At 41.1% G+C, this 16,975-nt stretch overlaps 1 protein-coding gene across 22 annotated transcripts in view; it reads right to left on the bottom strand.

Moving 5' to 3' along the window:
- Nucleotides 1-2,165: 2,165 nt before the first annotated feature.
- Nucleotides 2,166-16,975, bottom strand: part of GNB1 (G protein subunit beta 1) — a 41,120-nt gene continuing 26,310 nt past the window's right edge. For 6 of the 22 annotated variants that reach the window (XM_040084592.1, XM_040084593.2, XM_040084590.1 and 3 more), the window contains 10 exons: nt 12,616-12,723; nt 11,984-12,022; nt 11,251-11,357; nt 10,750-10,813; nt 8,897-9,059; nt 8,067-8,133; nt 6,406-6,607; nt 5,929-6,145; nt 4,222-4,333; nt 2,166-3,912 (listed from right to left, as the gene is read on the bottom strand). In XM_040084592.1, the coding sequence (XP_039940526.1) occupies nt 4,227-4,333; nt 5,929-6,145; nt 6,406-6,607; nt 8,067-8,133; nt 8,897-9,059; nt 10,750-10,813; nt 11,251-11,357; nt 11,984-12,022; nt 12,616-12,672 (1,023 nt within the window). In that variant the 5' untranslated portion in view covers nt 12,673-12,723 and the 3' untranslated portion in view covers nt 2,166-3,912; nt 4,222-4,226. Of the gene's footprint in view, nt 3,913-4,221; nt 4,334-5,928; nt 6,146-6,405; nt 6,608-8,066; nt 8,134-8,896; nt 9,060-10,749; nt 10,814-11,250; nt 11,358-11,983; nt 12,023-12,615; nt 12,724-15,962; nt 16,354-16,975 lie in introns of those variants that run through there. The other 16 variants (XM_040084598.2, XM_040084602.2, XM_040084591.2 and 13 more) reach the window with 9 other exon arrangements.

Raw genomic sequence — 16,975 nt, 5'->3', positions numbered from 1 at the left:
GGGAGACTCAAATCCGGGCTTTCACTTTCCCAAACTTCCTCATACAACCCTGGAACAGAACAAATTCAACTTTCCACGTACTTCAGGAGAATTCTTACACGTTGGAATGCAGTGTAAGACCAACTCATTATTGAGCAGCCTGATGGTTAAAGCAGAGGCAGACCCACAGAAATGACATGAAGAGAAGAACAGCAGCATGCAAAAATAGCCAGCTGCTGTTAGAACTCCTTCATCAGCCACTTTTTATTCTTTCCCCTCCAATTGAATTCATGGTTACACCTACACTGAAAAGTGTTAATCATAAAACCGCACAGGATCCTGCCTTGCTGCAGACCAAGGCACAGAGCTCAGCACGAGTGACAGGTTTTATTATTCTTTATTTACTCTGCCACTTACCAGAAACCAGATTATTCTATTTTTAGCTCCTATAGGGCATGATTCAGTCAGTCATTTTAAGTGTGTTTCACAGCTGATTTAAAACACTCCAGGGGACTTCATGGTCAAAAGGCAGAATGCCCAACTCAACTTTTTTTTTTCTCTGCTGGTAGTAGAACCTCAGATCTTTTATTTAATTCATGAAGAAATTAAAGGGCTTTGAGGGGCACAGAAAATGCTAAAGGTCTTAACTCAGGGTCCTGGGATTAAGAAATCTGTTCTCTCTTCCTTCACCCCTTCCCTGAAACTCCGTGAGAGGATTCCAATCCCATTCTCACAGATTTGTGTTCTCAGCTCATGGAAACTGAAGCAGAATAAAGAAATTAGCACCAGAAATTCACCAGCAGCTGGGAGAATCTACTCTTTGGAACCACATCCCACAACCAGCTCCACCTCAGAATCTTTTCAAAGCCCAAAGGAGGACGTGTAGGTAACACAGAAATAATTTCAATTAGGTTGGATCCTAAAATTAAAGGCATTCAAAACTCAAAGTTTTGGCCCAGACTCAAGAGTTCAGAGCTGCTCCCTTTGCACACCCATCTTCCTCCAGTAGCAGCTCCCTGAATAACCAAACAATGACAGATGTTTAAATCAAATAAAATTTCATATTTAACACAAAAACAGGAACAGCAAGAGGCAACTGCAACTGTTTGCATTTCAAATAAATGAAAGAAGCTGCACATCAGCCTCCTGACACAAGAAGTCACTGTCTTGGCAGGTGTTCTGTCACCAGCACAGGCAGGACATGGAAATTTAACACACGGATTAAGGAAGGTAAGACAGATCATTTATTTTATTACAGACAGAACCACACAAGAAACATCCTTTGGAATAAAACCGTTCCACCTGAGTGGACCCCACAGCTACAACACTTGGATTGGACACCACTAAAGCTGAATTCCCAAATGTAAGCATTTCTAGCCAAGAGCTACTTACCAATTTCGTGCAGCCCAAAACCTCAGTGCTCACAGTCAGGGAGGTCATGGCTGCTGGTTAAGTCGTCACCATTGGGTTTTCCATACTCCCAAGCTTTCCAAAACCTCTCCATTGAGGCTGAGAATGTCCATGATTGGTGTTCCAAATCATGGCTTTGGGATTTCTCTTGGTTGATGTGGAATGAGGAAGAATTCATTTTTGTTTAGGTCAGAACAAGAGATGGGACTTTACCCACTAAAACCACGAAACCCTCAAGTCAACCAATACCAAATCGTTGAACCAACTGCTTTTTAACACCTCATTTCAGGAATCTGCTTCTCTGGGTATAAAATAATAATAATAAAAAAATTTTTAGATAGAAGTTCTACCTCATGGAGACTTTGTTCTTACCGAGTGTGAAAATGACTTCTTACCCTGCCAATCTAACCGTGCCAACAGAGCTGCTGTGGCCAGATCCTCACGTGGCAGGAACACAAAGATGTTCCACTCAATTCTTTTCCTATTAAAGGACACAAAAGTTGTAAAAGTTACTCAGCATTCTGCTTTGATTTCCTCCTTCAGGTGCTCCACTCCTTATAGCACAGAGCATTTTTGTGATGTGCACCTCGTGAACTGTATTGGCTCTCTGAATTTAGAGCTAAGTGCATACTGTGCCCAATAACTGACCATTAACCATTTAAAAACACCAAACCATTTCTCTGGGGACAGCATTCCCTCCTCCTGTGTGTTTATTTCACCACTCAGAAGATGTTCTGCGTGTTGAACAATAAGCTGCAAAACAGATCAGTCCAAACTCATGTCAAACTGCTTTATTACATCTTAAATAACATTACATTTTAATATAGTATCTATCTTGCATCCAGCTTTCTTGAAGTACACTGACTTTAAAATTAAATACAAAAGGTGAAGAGGGATACAGGGCGTGGAGAAAGCTCTACAGAGTAGTTTCATGAAAGAGAGTAAGAGGGAACTCATCTTTTATGCCAAATCCAGGCCTAACGCACAATTACAGCACATTTTTGTACAGAATGTTGCAGAAAAAACAAAATGGAGAAAAGCTACTACTGCTGCTAGGAAGGAGCATTTCTGGATACAGTGAGAAGATAGGAAAGTTTAACAGAACAATCTGCTGTCCAAACACTGCTGCTTTTAACATTTTATTTGAAAAGAAAGCCAGGAAAATCTGCTCATTACAAAAATGACTCTGATCAGATGCAAAGGACTCATCCTGCAAGAGGAACTGGCTGTGAGGAACTGATTTATAAAGAAGATGGTCTAGGTTCCCTCCTCCCACACCCCAGAATCTTTGACAGCGATTGTTTGAACAGGCTGTTTCTTTTTTCTCTTTTTTTTTTTAAAAAAAAAGTGACTTATCACGCTACTCCAAAACGTGCATAGCTTTGTACTGGAGTTCTTCATAGATTTATGCACAGAGTAGCAACAATAAATGAATACAGCGACAATGGTTACAGTTTTTAAACAGGTTATTTCTTCAAAGAAAAAACATCTAAGGACTTAGTCCAATATGCACTTTTTAGCATTTCTACAGCATGCGATTCTAAGAGTAAACCCACCCAATATGGCAAACAATCAAAAAAGGTTTTTTTTTTTTCTGTTTAACTTAGAAAGTTCAAGATCATTATTTTCAAAACATTGATTTGTACATCATTTCATACACAAAGAATTGACTCAATACCCAAGTGTAGGATAGGTCTCTTTTGAAAACAGAGATTCCTGGTTGTTGAGACTTATAGGATAGTGTTAGGATATATAAACTGCCCTTCCAAGTGGACAAACCAAAACAGATTAAAAAAATCAGTGTGGTGAAAAAGAGGGGGGGCAGGAGGGACCAAGGATTGCATTTGTAATCCATAAAAGGTGAAAGGATTCTTTAAACAAGCATTCATTACCTTTTACAGCATGTGCTTGGTTACCTTACTGCTTAACATTATCCTATATATGCCAAGTTTTGTGCAACAATTATCTGTGATACTAGAAAATAAAAATAAAAAAAATTAGGGACTAAATTTACAGCGTTAACAACCCCCAGGTGCTCTGGGCTAGGACTCCCTTGTTTTGCTCAATTAAATACATAAGGAAATGTATTTAAAAAGGAAACTTGAAAAAAATCCCGCTACAAACATGACTTTAAAATTTGCAAGTGTGTGAGATAAAGTCCTTAACTTCAACTTGGAAACTACAGTGAAAGCTAACTGTTTCACAATTATGCTCAAGTTTATTTTCTGGTCATGCTTTTTATGATAGTGTTTCGTTTGTTTTTAAATTCTCAAGACAAAAAAAATGGTCCCAAAAGGAATGCACAATTTCATTTTGCTTACAACACAGAAATTCTTCTTGGAAAGGTAATTGTGCTCTTCATTTCAGCAACAGGAGACGGAAAAGATCTTGCCCTTTGAAGTTGGGGAGGATGGGGGTCCAAGTTAGTATGGTTGGATTGGATATGCTATCGTTTTTAATTTTCAACCGTTGGAAACTTCTTCCAGTCGTGGAGTCCGCTGCTCTTCTGGCACACAGAAACATCTGGTGAGAGTTGCACTTTGAGAAACTGCAAACAAGCGGCAAGCCCTGCTGTCCAGGCATTATCCCCCCTTCCCCAAGGACATCTGCTTACTCAAAACCCCACACAGGAAAAGTACAGCAGTCAAAAACAGGCCACCAGAAAAATGCCAGTGCACACGTTAAAATAATGGTTTAAAATAATAAATTAAACCCCCCAACCGCTCAGGTTTGCTCCTCACTGCTCTCCTAACCGTGATCAGCACCAAGTAACAGCGCTGCTGGCAAAAACCATTCTGGAGCCCAAAGCAACTTGATGAGTTGGGGACTCACCTACTTCAGTTCCAGATCTTGAGGAAGCTGTCCCATGACCCTGTTGCCACTGCCATGCCATCATCAGTCACACCTAAGCAACTGACACGGTTATCGTGACCAGCAAGGACACCTGGAAACGAGCAAAGAACAAACAAACGGCGCTGTGCTGGTGATTCCCTGCCCGACCACAGCACCTTCGGATCAGCCAAGCTCCAGAGTCAAAAATCCCCAACAAACGCGGCCGCAATTTTGAAATGCTCTTGGTTTTAGAAGCACGGACTCAGGACAGGGCTGGGTGGGTTCTCAAGGGGGTAAAATTCAGTAAATGCATTCCTCCAAAATTTGCCTTGTATATTCCCCATGCTATGACCTTTATTGGTCTCCCATGATTTGCGAAGTGACAGCCCTGAAGATTCTGACAATGTCACCGTAACCGTGCTCTGCACAGCTTTTGCTCCTCACCACAGTGATAAAGATCAGTTAAATTTTACATGATTTTTACATTTGTAAGTATTTTTCTTTTAAAACCGGAAGTTAAATTGAATTAAGTTATGAACTCCAAAGCATTTTTCATCCGATTTTCGCCTACTACATTCACAAGACAGACTCCTCCATACGATCTATTTGTCAATATGGAGATCTAATACAATTCAATTATAGCGCCATTAAAAGAAAGAATTGAGACACTAAACAGAAAAATTAAGGGAGACAACATTTTCCTCTATCCCCTTTAATTTAACAGTTTCAAGGAGGTAAAAAGAAAACCTAATTATGTTCAAGCTTTCCAGTCCACAGCACTGAGCCAGATATTCTTGATGGACTTGAAATTAATCTTTCTACACGAATTAAGAGTGCTCACAGGGCTCTCCTCATTCCCCCACCAGCAATAGGAAGTGCTGCAATTTGGCAAAACGAAATCAGCACTAAGAAGTCTTAAATATTTGTACTGAACACACAGCCATGAAGGTGTTTAATACAGAAGTACCAATATCAGAAGATACAGAAATACTTGATTTCAGAAGTGCCAAATCTGCCCGGCAATCTGAAGCTTTGGAACATTTCAATATGCAGAATATTCTTCTAATCTCCTCTTCTGATGAGAGTAATGAAACATTTGTGGCCTAATTTATACCTTTTTTTTCCCAACAAAAGTTTTCATTTTAAAGAACTGAAGTTAAATTCTCTTCATCTTTGGACCGTGAATTTCATGTTTGTTTCCTCAAAAGATAAACTCCACAGTCTCTGTTGTTTTGCTGGTTGTCTCTACAACTACTGCTACAAATACCAGGAAAAAAATTCTTGTGTATAAATAGCAACATTAATGTTGAATTGCTTTGAATAGTTAATGCATAAACAAAGCCATAAAGTCTAAAAAAGAATATCCCTCCACCCCAAGCCCTTGTTTTTAATGGCAATCTTCCTGTTCTCAAGCATCCATCCTTGGAGCAGGATTCCAATGGATTTGTAACATCACAGCCTAAAGAAGTTTTCAGAGAGCTCTGAAGCTGAGACAGCGAGTGCTGACAGATCCGTGCACGAGACTCAATCCACACATCCAACATCACAGAGCCAGAGGCTGGCAAAGGCCACCAAGGCCATCGAGTCCAACCTGTGGGCAGCCCCCACCTCGTCCCCCGTCTCAGAGCACTGAGTGCCACGTCCAGGCGTTCCCTGGACATCCAACAGAACATCCCCGGGGAGCTCCCCACATCCAGACCCACTTACCTGCTCTGTCAGCTTTCAGCGTGTCCCACACGTTGCAGTTGAAGTCGTCATACCCAGCTAGGAGCAGGCGGCCGCTCTTGGAAAATGCTACAGAGGTGATGCCACAGATGATGTTGTCGTGGGAATAAACCATCAGCTCCTGGTCAGCCCGCAGGTCGAAGAGCCGGCACGTGGCATCGTCCGAGCCCGTGGCAAAGGCGTTGCCGTTGGGGAAGAACTTCATGGGGGAGGAAACAAACACAGAATGGGTTCAGATTTGATCCCTGTGCGTCACATCAGAGCACAGAGAACGAGAGGCTGCGCCTCTCCAAACCGGGCGAAGCCGGCGCGGAAATTCACGGACCAACACCCGCCTTCCGTTCGCCACAAGTTTCGGGTAATTCTCTCAGCTCTACAAACTTATTTATAAAAAAAAACCCTGAAAATAATTCATCATGAGCTGAGAAATGTAAAATGCCAGCTGAAGCAGCTACGTACACAGATGGCGTTGATGTCCGACTCGTGGCCGGTGAAGGTTTGCCGGCACATTCCTTCTCTAACATCCCACAGTTTGGCAGAGGCATCGCAGGCACCAGAAACAAAACACCGGGCATCAGGGGCAAGGGACAAACTCATCACGTCTCCAGTGTGCCCAGTAAATGTGGTTGTCTGCTGACCAGTTTCTATGTCCCAGAGAGCACTGGAGGGAATAATTAGAGGCAAAAAATTAACACATTTAGGCTCCTTCATAAGGTCTTTTTATCACTGCTGCAGTAAAACTCCAAGTATTAACGACACTGATGCTGACAATAGAAATAAACATTTTTGGTTGAACTGTTTGGCTGTTGCAGATTAATTGTTGCATAGAAGACCTTAAAGCTATCCTTAATTTTAAAACATCGGGGAGTTTTAAAACTGAAAAACAGTGGAAAAAACCGATGACTGTTCACTGAGGGCTGTTCATCCCTAAGTTCTCTGCCATGGCTCTTATCCAGTACTACCACAGCTTCATTTAAAGCAGCAGTGGTAAGGCTACAGAAAAAGCTGAGCCAGCATTTCTCATTTTTATAAACTCACAGAGGATGAGTAACTTTGTGAATTATGTCTGATCTTAAAGTTGCAAGTCACCCAAATCACTACTAGAGTGATAATTAAGAGTATAAAAGGATGAAAGAACACTATCACCTCCTCAAGAAGAGGTCTAAACATTTTAGGAAATCGGGATTTTTAATTTCTGTAATTTCTCAGCAAACCAGAGCCATCAGCAGCAGGTTCAAACCAGGTAAACAAGAGATGCCTGTACTTGGATAAAGTCCTTTGAGGCTTGGCTGAATTGAGGTGATGTCAAGGACAGTTGCAGAATTACTACAGAATTCCTGAGGCAGCTGTATTCTCTTACAAAGAGCATCATTTCTACAAACCCTCTCATTTTGTCATAGTTTTTTGCACTCTCTAAACACCAACAAATATTCAGAAATGTTTTTGGTTTTAATGCCATATATATTCCATAGCTTCTCAGAAATCAGTGGATTAATAAACAGGCATTCAAAGAGATTGGCATTGTGTAGGACAGGTATTTATTAGACAACCTTTGCTCTAAGTGCTGCTGCTTGGGAGAACTGCAATGCTTTTAAGAAATAGCTATAATAGAAAAATCTATGAAAAAAAAAAAAGATGGAGGCCTTTTTTAGTTCAGAAGCTAGTATTTATGAAGATACACACCTACATTCTCCTCAAAAAACCCAGCTATTGTCACTGGAGAATATTTCCTAGGAGCTCCTCTGAGTAACAATGTTAACCAAAATTCTGTATTAGAAATATCCAAACACGATTTTTTAAGTAATAAAAAATGAATACAAAAAGAGTTTTCAGGAAAATCATTAGTCTAATACAGTTATTTCTGAAAACCAAACAGTTACATTAAGAAAAAAATTCCCAGAACATCTTAACACAGGATTAGGTCAGGCTCACAACACCAGCACAAGGAAACAGCCGAAGCTCCCGGAGTTGCAGTTACCAGCAAAAAAGTGACATTTGAGCAGTATCACCAGAGTCTTGTGGGTGCTGATGAAGTTTGTGAAGGACAAAGTTTCCTTCAGGCACAGGAAATGGATTAGAAAAGCCTTTCCTGCCAGAGCTGTCCCCGTGTCCCAGCTTACCAAGTGGTGTCGCCAGAGCTGGTGACGATCTGATTATCATCCAGGAAACGACAGCAGGACAAGTAGCCTGGAAACAGAGAAAAAGGTGCACAAATAAGGCCAGAGATTACCCTTCAAAAGCAAATTGGTTTGCTAACAAGCTGCTTCCTCCTCTCCCAAAGCCGCAGCAAGAAACACTAAAAGCATAAAATGCAACAGATGATTTTTGCATAGGAATCTGCAATGTTTTGGACAAAAAGTGGTTTGGATCTTTAGAGACCCCAACCAGAGGAAGGGGGACAGAAGTGTGGAATCCACTGGCCAAGCTGGGCAGGAGTCCCGGTGAGCCTGCACTGCACACACTCAACTTCCTTAGGAAGTGGATCCCAGTGGCACTGCATCCATGCTGATGCTCTCAGCTGTATCAGACAACCGCTGAGGAAAAATAAACTGCATTCCTGGTCAGTACAAAGACCTGAGCATGGGCATTGGATGTTTCCCAAGAGTGGCATCAAAGAATTTAATCTGAATACTCTGAAGCATCTTTTCCCCTGAACTCTCATTTGCCAAACCATCAGTGGAACCTCTCTGATCACAGAACCAGCCTGCTAACCACCTCCATTTCACAAAGCACAGAATTCAAACTACAGCAGAAAATACGGAAACACCAACTTCCAGCTGTAAGTTTTTGTTCAATTTCACAGCAGAGAAACTGATTAAAAACATTTAAAGCCAAGCAGTCTGCATCTAAGGTCCTGCCAGATGAAAGAAGTAGCTCATTATTAGAGAATTATATTGAAAGGCCTTTTTTAAATCTTCCCTGCGCTGAGGTAACTCTGAGCAGCACTCACCTGTGTGCCCAGCGAGCTCACGGCTGACACGGACATTCCCTTCACGAGTTTTCAAGTTATAAATGGAGCAGATGTTGTCGAGCCCACCACAAGCCACGTAATTCCCAGAGGGAGCATATGCACAAGTCATGACCCAGGAGGAGCGCAGGGGAATCGCATGCACCTGAAAAACAGAGGCACGTATGGATCTCAGCTGCAAGAACTGCACTCAGTGATGCACCAAGAGGAAGTTTTTCGCCTGCCTCTCAAGACAGGCATCATGTTTTTGGGCAGAGGAGCAAGGATGAAACAGCTGCTTGAGTATCCAACTATTTTGAGGGTATCTTGCATATGAAGCTCGTCAGAACAAGCAGTGACGTAATAAAACCTCAGATTTGCTTTTCCTGAATCCAGTTTCATCAGCAATTTTGGTCCAAAGTGATTTATTTCATTTCAGTGCTCTGATTACTATTGGTTTATTATAGGTTCAGGAAAATATTGACTTCCAAGCACAGTCAGCAAAACTGCCGATTCCAGGCTTCGATGCCGTGAATGAACAAGTAAGGAAATCGCTGCTTCCACTGCCATTTAAATCCTGCTTTGGAAACCCACTGAAAGCAATCAAGCTTCACATTTAAATAACTACCCCATGTTTCCTTGTCATTCTGCGCTCAAAGAACTTTCTTTAGATAATTATAGAAGCTGAACCTGTTCTTTTTTGTTAACTCGTTGTGTTCATCCCTTAAATTTGTTCATATAATCTTCAGGAAAGGGCTGGCGCCCTTAGACGTATGGTGATATTTCATGCAATATTAACAATATGCCTGAATTTCTTAAAGAAAAATTTCATTAGCAGCAGAGGAACAGCAAGGAATCAGTAATCCTGCAGCAAAGAGCAGTAAAAAAACTCCAACCCTGTCCTAAAACCACAACCAGTTCATTTTTGAAAGTCTTCTACCAAGGAACTACTTGGAATATCCGCTTTGAGCCATTTTGTTTCATCATTAGGCAAAGATCAAACTGATGACAACACTGTTGCTTCCAGCGTGTGCTGGAACTGCCAGAAGAATACTGCATGCATTAATTAGCATTGATGTAAGAATTGAAGATCCCAATACAGAAATCATGGGATGCAGTGATGATTTCACCATCCTACAGCAGTCACAGTAATTTAGATGACATTTACCTGCAGGCTGGGCTCAGAGGATGAAGGTAAAAAGGAAAAGATTTCTTTTTAATTTGCAAACCATATTACATCAACTTCTTAGTAAAGTGATGCCGCTTGCTCCAGTGTACTGGTAACACTGATTTTAGTGCTACGAGGAGCTAAGTTAGGAAAATTTATTTGGAATAAAGCCAGTTCCATGCACGAGACTCAAGCAGCTCTGTCAGCTTAACCACAAGCGGCTACATGGGAATTGTTGCCAGCCCTGTAACAGTAGCCATGATCACTAAACTTCAATCACTTTCAAATAAAAGTAAAAGTTGCCTCATGTGACTGCAGCCACGAAGTGATGACTCATTAGAACACGTCAGGTCTTTCAGGACTTCACTGCAGACAACAAATGCATCTGGCTACGCTGAAATCTCTGCCCCTCCTGGTGCAAAATGCTCATCACTGCCTGCTCTCTGGTAATCACTTTCCTGCAGTATCAAGACACTCTTTCGAAGGAAGTCTTTCCTTGTTCTCCATTTGTGGTGCACATTTTCACACACTGAAGATGCTGCTGTGTTCTTTACACAAAACTTGACTGTTTTAAAGAGCTCAAAATTTGGACTTAGGACTAGGGAAGCAATAGAGCCAAAATGATGATGGGCAACACTTCTGATGCATTCACAACTGAATTACACAGCAATGGATCAGCTGGCCTTACCTTGTTTGTAGTATAGCTGTCCCAAATTATAAGTTTGCCATCCTGGGAGGCACTAACTAGAAGCCTAGAAAGGAAACAGGAGGGAAACACAATCATTTGGGCAGCCAAGGAACACCTTTGTGATGAACGTTGTAAAGAAAAGAGAATGAAAGCAGCTGATACCAGTGGCATTTAGTTTCTCTTTAAATGAATCAGTAGTTAACCGGAAAAAAAAAGGAAAAAAAGACAACTGATAATGGCATCTGCTCTATTTCCACAGTTCCTCAGAAATTATGTGGTACCACTACAGTATTTTTCAGGCAAGCAGACAAGGACTGGGATTTTGGCATCAAATGTAGACTTGGGTTACAAAAATATGGAGGAAAATCGTGGCATTCAGTGTTTCTGACTTCTCTGGCTTGTCCGAATTCTCTCAGAATTATTAATTCCATGTGGTCCCAAGGCCTGTGCACTCAGCTTTCTAGAGAGCAGTGAAGCCAGGTGATCCAGTTTTGTACCCACCTGGAATCAGTCCCCCAGTGCATTGCATAAATTTTGGCCAGGTGTCCCCGCAGTGTTCTCCTAGTGCGCATCTGGATTCTCCCCACTGGGTCGATATTGGCTGTGATCTGAAACAGGAGAATGTCACACACTGAGTTCTTCCCTTCAATGTTCAGGAGTAACATCTCCTACACAGCTCCCACAGTGCCACAGTGTCAATATTGCCTGATTTGTTTGAAGCTGCCCATTCACAAGTTATGTCGTTTTAAGCAGCGTTGTCTTTATGACAAGACGCAAGCAGCCCGCTGCATTTATAAACACTCCCAGAAATTGTTTTGTTTAGGTCATATCTCCTTAGACTTTGAGGATTCCAGACCTTTGATCTGGGTTTTCTCCTCCTGCACAGATAACTGTGGCAGACATTGAAGCAGTTTAACCTCAGCAGGCCTTATGGTTCTGATTATCAGGGTAACAACAGCATTGCTCCCAGATCCAGGGCAGAGCATTATTTTCCACTGAGCAGCAGAAATGTGCCCTGAGTCACTCAAAGAAATCACTGCTCAAGGCCTCTGCCCTCAGGAACTGGACACACATGTACTTATTTGTGGAAGAAAACACCCAAAGGCAAAATTAAAAAAAAAAATTGCTACAGGAAGCAAAACCAGATTCACTTGCATTTACCTTCTCACACAGCATTTTCTTTTTGTAAAGGAGACAAATTTTCTTAACTCCTTTTAAACTCTGAAATTCTTACCTGAGCCAGGGTGGCATCTGCACATGCTTTTCTAGCATCCTGCAAGAGAAGGAAATTCGAGAAATTGGATGGAGTTCTGTACATTTCCTTCTCTGTTTTGTCAAGTTGATTACACCCCTGAACCCAAGGTGCAGAAAACATTTCTGCCTGTCACCCAGAGAAGGCCCATGCTAACAGCAGCATTACCATAATACACTGCCTGCTGCCAACCCACTCCGTGCATTTAACTTGGAAATTTCTTCTTCCTTTGGAAGAAAAGCAACATGGATTTCACCACAAAGATACTCAAGCAGTGGAACTGCTTGTCCACAGAGGCTGCGCGGCCTCCAGCCTCAGAGGTTTTTAAGAACTTATGGATAATGCTCTGACTTTATCACTGACCTTATTTTGAGCAGTTTTTTAAATTTTAGTTATGCTCTAGCTTCAGTAAACATTCATTCTGATCAGCAATTTTGTGCATTGCTTCTGTAACTATTATTTTCTAAGCAATATAAAAGACCAAAAAGTAATTTTCTAAAGCAGTCACATGTGCTTGGCCCTTTCTACATTAACTCTGACATTGGGGAAGCATTTAAGGCATCATTTCTGTCCTCCTCGAGGCACAATTAGTTGTGCTGAGGCACAATACATACTCTGATTTGGTTTTTCAGTTGCTCGGCCTCCTGGCGTAACTGGTCAAGCTCGCTCATTTTCCTGTGCTAAAGGTGTGCTCCACTGCCACCTCTGAAACAACCAGAAATCTGCAAGACAGGACAGAAGCAGGAGAATGAGAAGTCAGAATTTGTAATTTCAAGTCCTTTCAATCACTTCAAACTTGAAAAAAAGAAAAAAAAAAAAAAGCCAGACTGATTTATAAACACAGGAATAAGTACAGGTGAAAATGTGTGACTGAAATCTCCTCAGCATAAGGGGTTGTCACAAATGGATGTGCTTTGCTTCCAGCCACAGGAAATAAAACGGATTTTGGACTTATTTCTCTCCTCCAGGCCTCTTCCTTTTTTTTTTTTTTTTAAATTGGTGTTTTTGATTCATTTTTGTATAAATTCAAGTTGCCCAACAGTGAGTAAGCAGGTAACACCAATTTTAGACATGGAAGTCAGAACTTCTCTGCAGCTCTTCAGACCAGAGTAAGGAATCCTCCCGGCAAAGAAAAAGGATTTACACTGACACAAGCGCCTGCAAAATGCTGTAAGAACTGTCTGCATCATCATGGTTATGAAAAATATCGTCCTGCTCCCTGGAGAAAAGGAGATCACTCACAAATGTTCAGGGTTTTATTTGATAACTGCTAAAATGTCTGAGATCCCAGAGCAGTTGTAACGTGAACATGTTATCAGAGTGAAAGTGGGGATTTTTTCCTGGGTTGAGGGCAGGAGTTTGAGAAACCACAGCCATCAGACACTTTCCCCCTCTAAGCCTCTGTTTTCCCAGTAACCATAGGCACCAAATTATATTTATTTTATAGGGCCAGCAGGACAGAGGCTCTATGAAACACCACAACCACTGAAACAACCTCAACTTTTGCCTATAGAGTTGCTCAACTATTGGGCTATTTCCCAATATCACAATCATATGGATATTTCCTATTAAATCTACAACTTATCTTTAAAAGTCTCTGCTCCAGAAGGATGCTGGCATTTCTTCCAGCATTCCACATCTCCAACTCAGCTGTTCCTGAAATTTTAAAATCTCTGCAGCTTGATAGCAGTGGAAGATGCTGAAGAAACATGCTGATGAATTTTAATCTTTTATTGCAGAACAAGATAATTGGTTCCAATTTCAAATACTACACAGAACACCTGGAGTTTATAAATTAACACTGATAGTGTGATTTAAGAACATTTTATTAGCCAGAATTAACCCTTTACTATTAAATAAAGGAAATGCTTTGCTAGCAGCCTCACTTATTATTCTGTTAAGATTTAATCAGCTTATTTATCTTTGCAAGCATGTGGGGTTTGTTTTCCTCTTAAAGCCCTTCCCAAGGAGAAACATGAGGATAACTTCCAAATTTTTATGCAATCACAGTAACAGAGAACAAACATACTGTCAAGGTAAATTAGAGCAGTAGAACAAAACATCACTGTCAAAAGAAGCTTCAAAATAGTTTAGGCTTCAATATTCCCTAAATATTTCCATCCCCCATAACCAGACTTAGGCTGAAGCTCTCTCCATAGTAGTTACTCCAAACTGAAAACCTCTAGGAACAGATGCCAGATCTTGTCATAGCATCATTTACCATTTTTTCCTCTTCCCTGAAACCCACAGTATCTTAGAAAAGGAATTTTAGTTGGCTCCTCTCCCAAAACCTCCACTCACACTACTTCAAGGCCCTTTCCCTTCATTGTGAAACTGGGTCTCTTCCTTCTCTCTTCTGCTTCCAGGGTCATCTCTAAGCCCCTTTAAGATTGCTTGCTCAGCTCAGCCCAAAATCCAGCTAAGACAAAACCCATCCTGAGTGGTTTATTATCCTGCTTTTCTTTTGAATGCTCTTTTGTCTCTCAAGATGTTTTGCTCATTCTACATCTCAGACAAACACTCTGGGCCGGATGTGTTTGAGCATGTCTGCAGCTCCTGGGCTGTTCACACACCTGGTGAAACACTAATGTGCTGCGCTTGTCAGAAAGGAGTTAATTTAAGAATAAACTGCAATTTTTCAGATCTTTCTGCTTCTTCATATCCAGTTCTGCCATTCTCTAAGTTAATATATAAGCCCATTTCCTACTAAGCAAATACTGACCGCTCCAGACAAAGAACTTAGAGATGGTATCGTTCCTATTTCAGAGCAAAAAATGCCCAAACTTTCGTGCTCTGCCCAAGGTCACAGCAACTCACTGATGAGACTGCAATAAAGACTCAGGACACCAAGAATTCCAGCTGCAGGTACAGGAACTACACTGAGGGTTTTACATGCAGCTTTATTTAAAAATACAATAGGAGGAATAATCTCACGTCAGTCAGAGCAGATATGCGCTCCTTAAAATAGCACCCATTTATTGCTGCAGAATTTGTGCGCTGCGAGAGAGAATTCTCTCGCATTTAAATGAAACAAAGCTTCTTTGCATGGAGCAGGGAGAGGCCGAAGGAGATGAACCCTTATCCTAGGAAAAAGTCACATTAAGAAAGTTCATTTTCCCCATCTTGTATCCATCTAAATTCCCATCTTGAAGATAGATCCACTTTGAGAATTCCAACTTAGCCCCCATGCATTCCAAGCAGCTCCAAACTCTGAACTGCCTTTCTCTCAGCATCCATAGGAATTGTTTAAAGCACATTTCCACACTCTCTTTGTAGTCTTTGTTGTTTCAACATCAACAGGAAGTGCTAATTCCTGCCAACACGACTGAACTCACTCAGGAAATGACAACCCTACAGCAGCCAAGGGCATTAAAATATAGGAGGTCTCTGAAGCAAACTGTAAAATTTATGGGACAAACAGCAAAGCAGCTTGTTACACTATTTCTTCTATACTAAGTTTAAGGCAATTGAATTTAGGGTAGAAATATGAGATCTGTGGGAGGGAAAAAAGGTTCCAGCCTCCCATGTCCTTTTTAGCTATCCTGTAAATCAGAGCTTACTAGTCTTGTATTAAAAAACCTCTGTCTTTAAAAGACTGAGGACATCAGGTAAGGTCAGAAGAATGCAGGGGGGAAAAAATACATGGGAAATTTTTTACAGATTTATTTACATTACAGATATGGATCATATATTAAACAGTCTCTGCTCATCACAAACAAGCACAATTGAAGTAATAGATTTTTATTTCCTGGCATGTCCTAAAGGCATTTAACCCCATTTTACAAGAATGTTTCTAGAAGAATCTGTAAGCTTGATGTGGATGATTGATCCTCTTTCTGGGCTGCATCTCCAAATCAAGCAAACCTCAAGAAAAAAAAAGTCACTCCAAGTTCCACACTCCTTTTTCCCAAATTATCCCCAGAGTTGTGCAGAAACAAGTAGGAGCCAAGCTCACGCTTACCTCACTTTCTTTGGAATATGTGAGTGTGTCCCTGAAGGCAGCTTCTGAGGAATAACAAATTCACTTTCCTCAACTCCTCAAGACCTTTCCAAGGGCTGAAGTGCTTAAGTGTGTCTGGTGTAAGCTTATTTCCCCTAATCCTGTTGACCAGTACACCTTGTGGGTAATTCTCCTCTGGCTGGGTAACGCTCTGTGCACTTCAGGGCACTTCACTATTCCCCACTCCTCCAGATGACCCAAGTCTCTCATGTCTTCTGACAAGGTACCCAGGGAAGAGTCACTTTGTTCCTGTTTCCCACACAGGAAAATCAGGCTCTGCCTGATTTGTTACCTTCCACATCCAACAAAACTTCCCAATTCAGCTGTGTCAGAAGGATTTATCACATCATTTCTGTCAAAGGAACAGCTCAGGGTTGGCTTTTCTCTTAACTCTCTCTGACATGAGCTATATTCCTGTGTAAGAGGAGAGTTATGTATGTTATGTTGTGGTCCAACAGCTTTGCACTAAATTTTAAACTGCAGGAAGCCTTAGAGAACTTCCATGTGCTTCCTGCAAAAATGAAGACATACTCAGGATCCCAGCGGACTAATTCTTATTTAAAGAATAAGAATTCTTCACTCACTGCTCAGAAAACAGGGACAAAAATTCAACGGCCGAGCAAGAACTCAAATTGACTCATTTCCTTGTAACAACTCCAGTGTCCTTTCCACAGCTCAAACTGTTTGTCCAGTTAAATCCAGTTACTTAAACCAAGGTATCATTAATACCTTGACATTTATTTGTAAACTGAAGCTTGAGAGCTGAATACAACCCATCCAAACATATATTCCTGTTAAATATCATTCCCCTCTGAAATTCTTCTGCTGGTAACAGTAATGAAGCAATGCTTACTATAAACTTTTTCATTTCCTTGCACCATTCCTATTAAAAAAAAAGAATGGAGTCTTCCACCCTCTCTCTGTCCTGAGAATAATCTTTACAGATTAAAAGAAAAAAAAAAACCCCACATCTG

This window comes from Hirundo rustica, chromosome 22, assembly GCF_015227805.2.
Source record: "Hirundo rustica isolate bHirRus1 chromosome 22, bHirRus1.pri.v3, whole genome shotgun sequence".
NCBI classification, from domain to species: Eukaryota; Metazoa; Chordata; class Aves; order Passeriformes; family Hirundinidae; genus Hirundo; species Hirundo rustica.
Note: the sequence above shows the minus strand (reverse complement) of the source record. Positions and strands in the feature narration are given on the sequence as shown.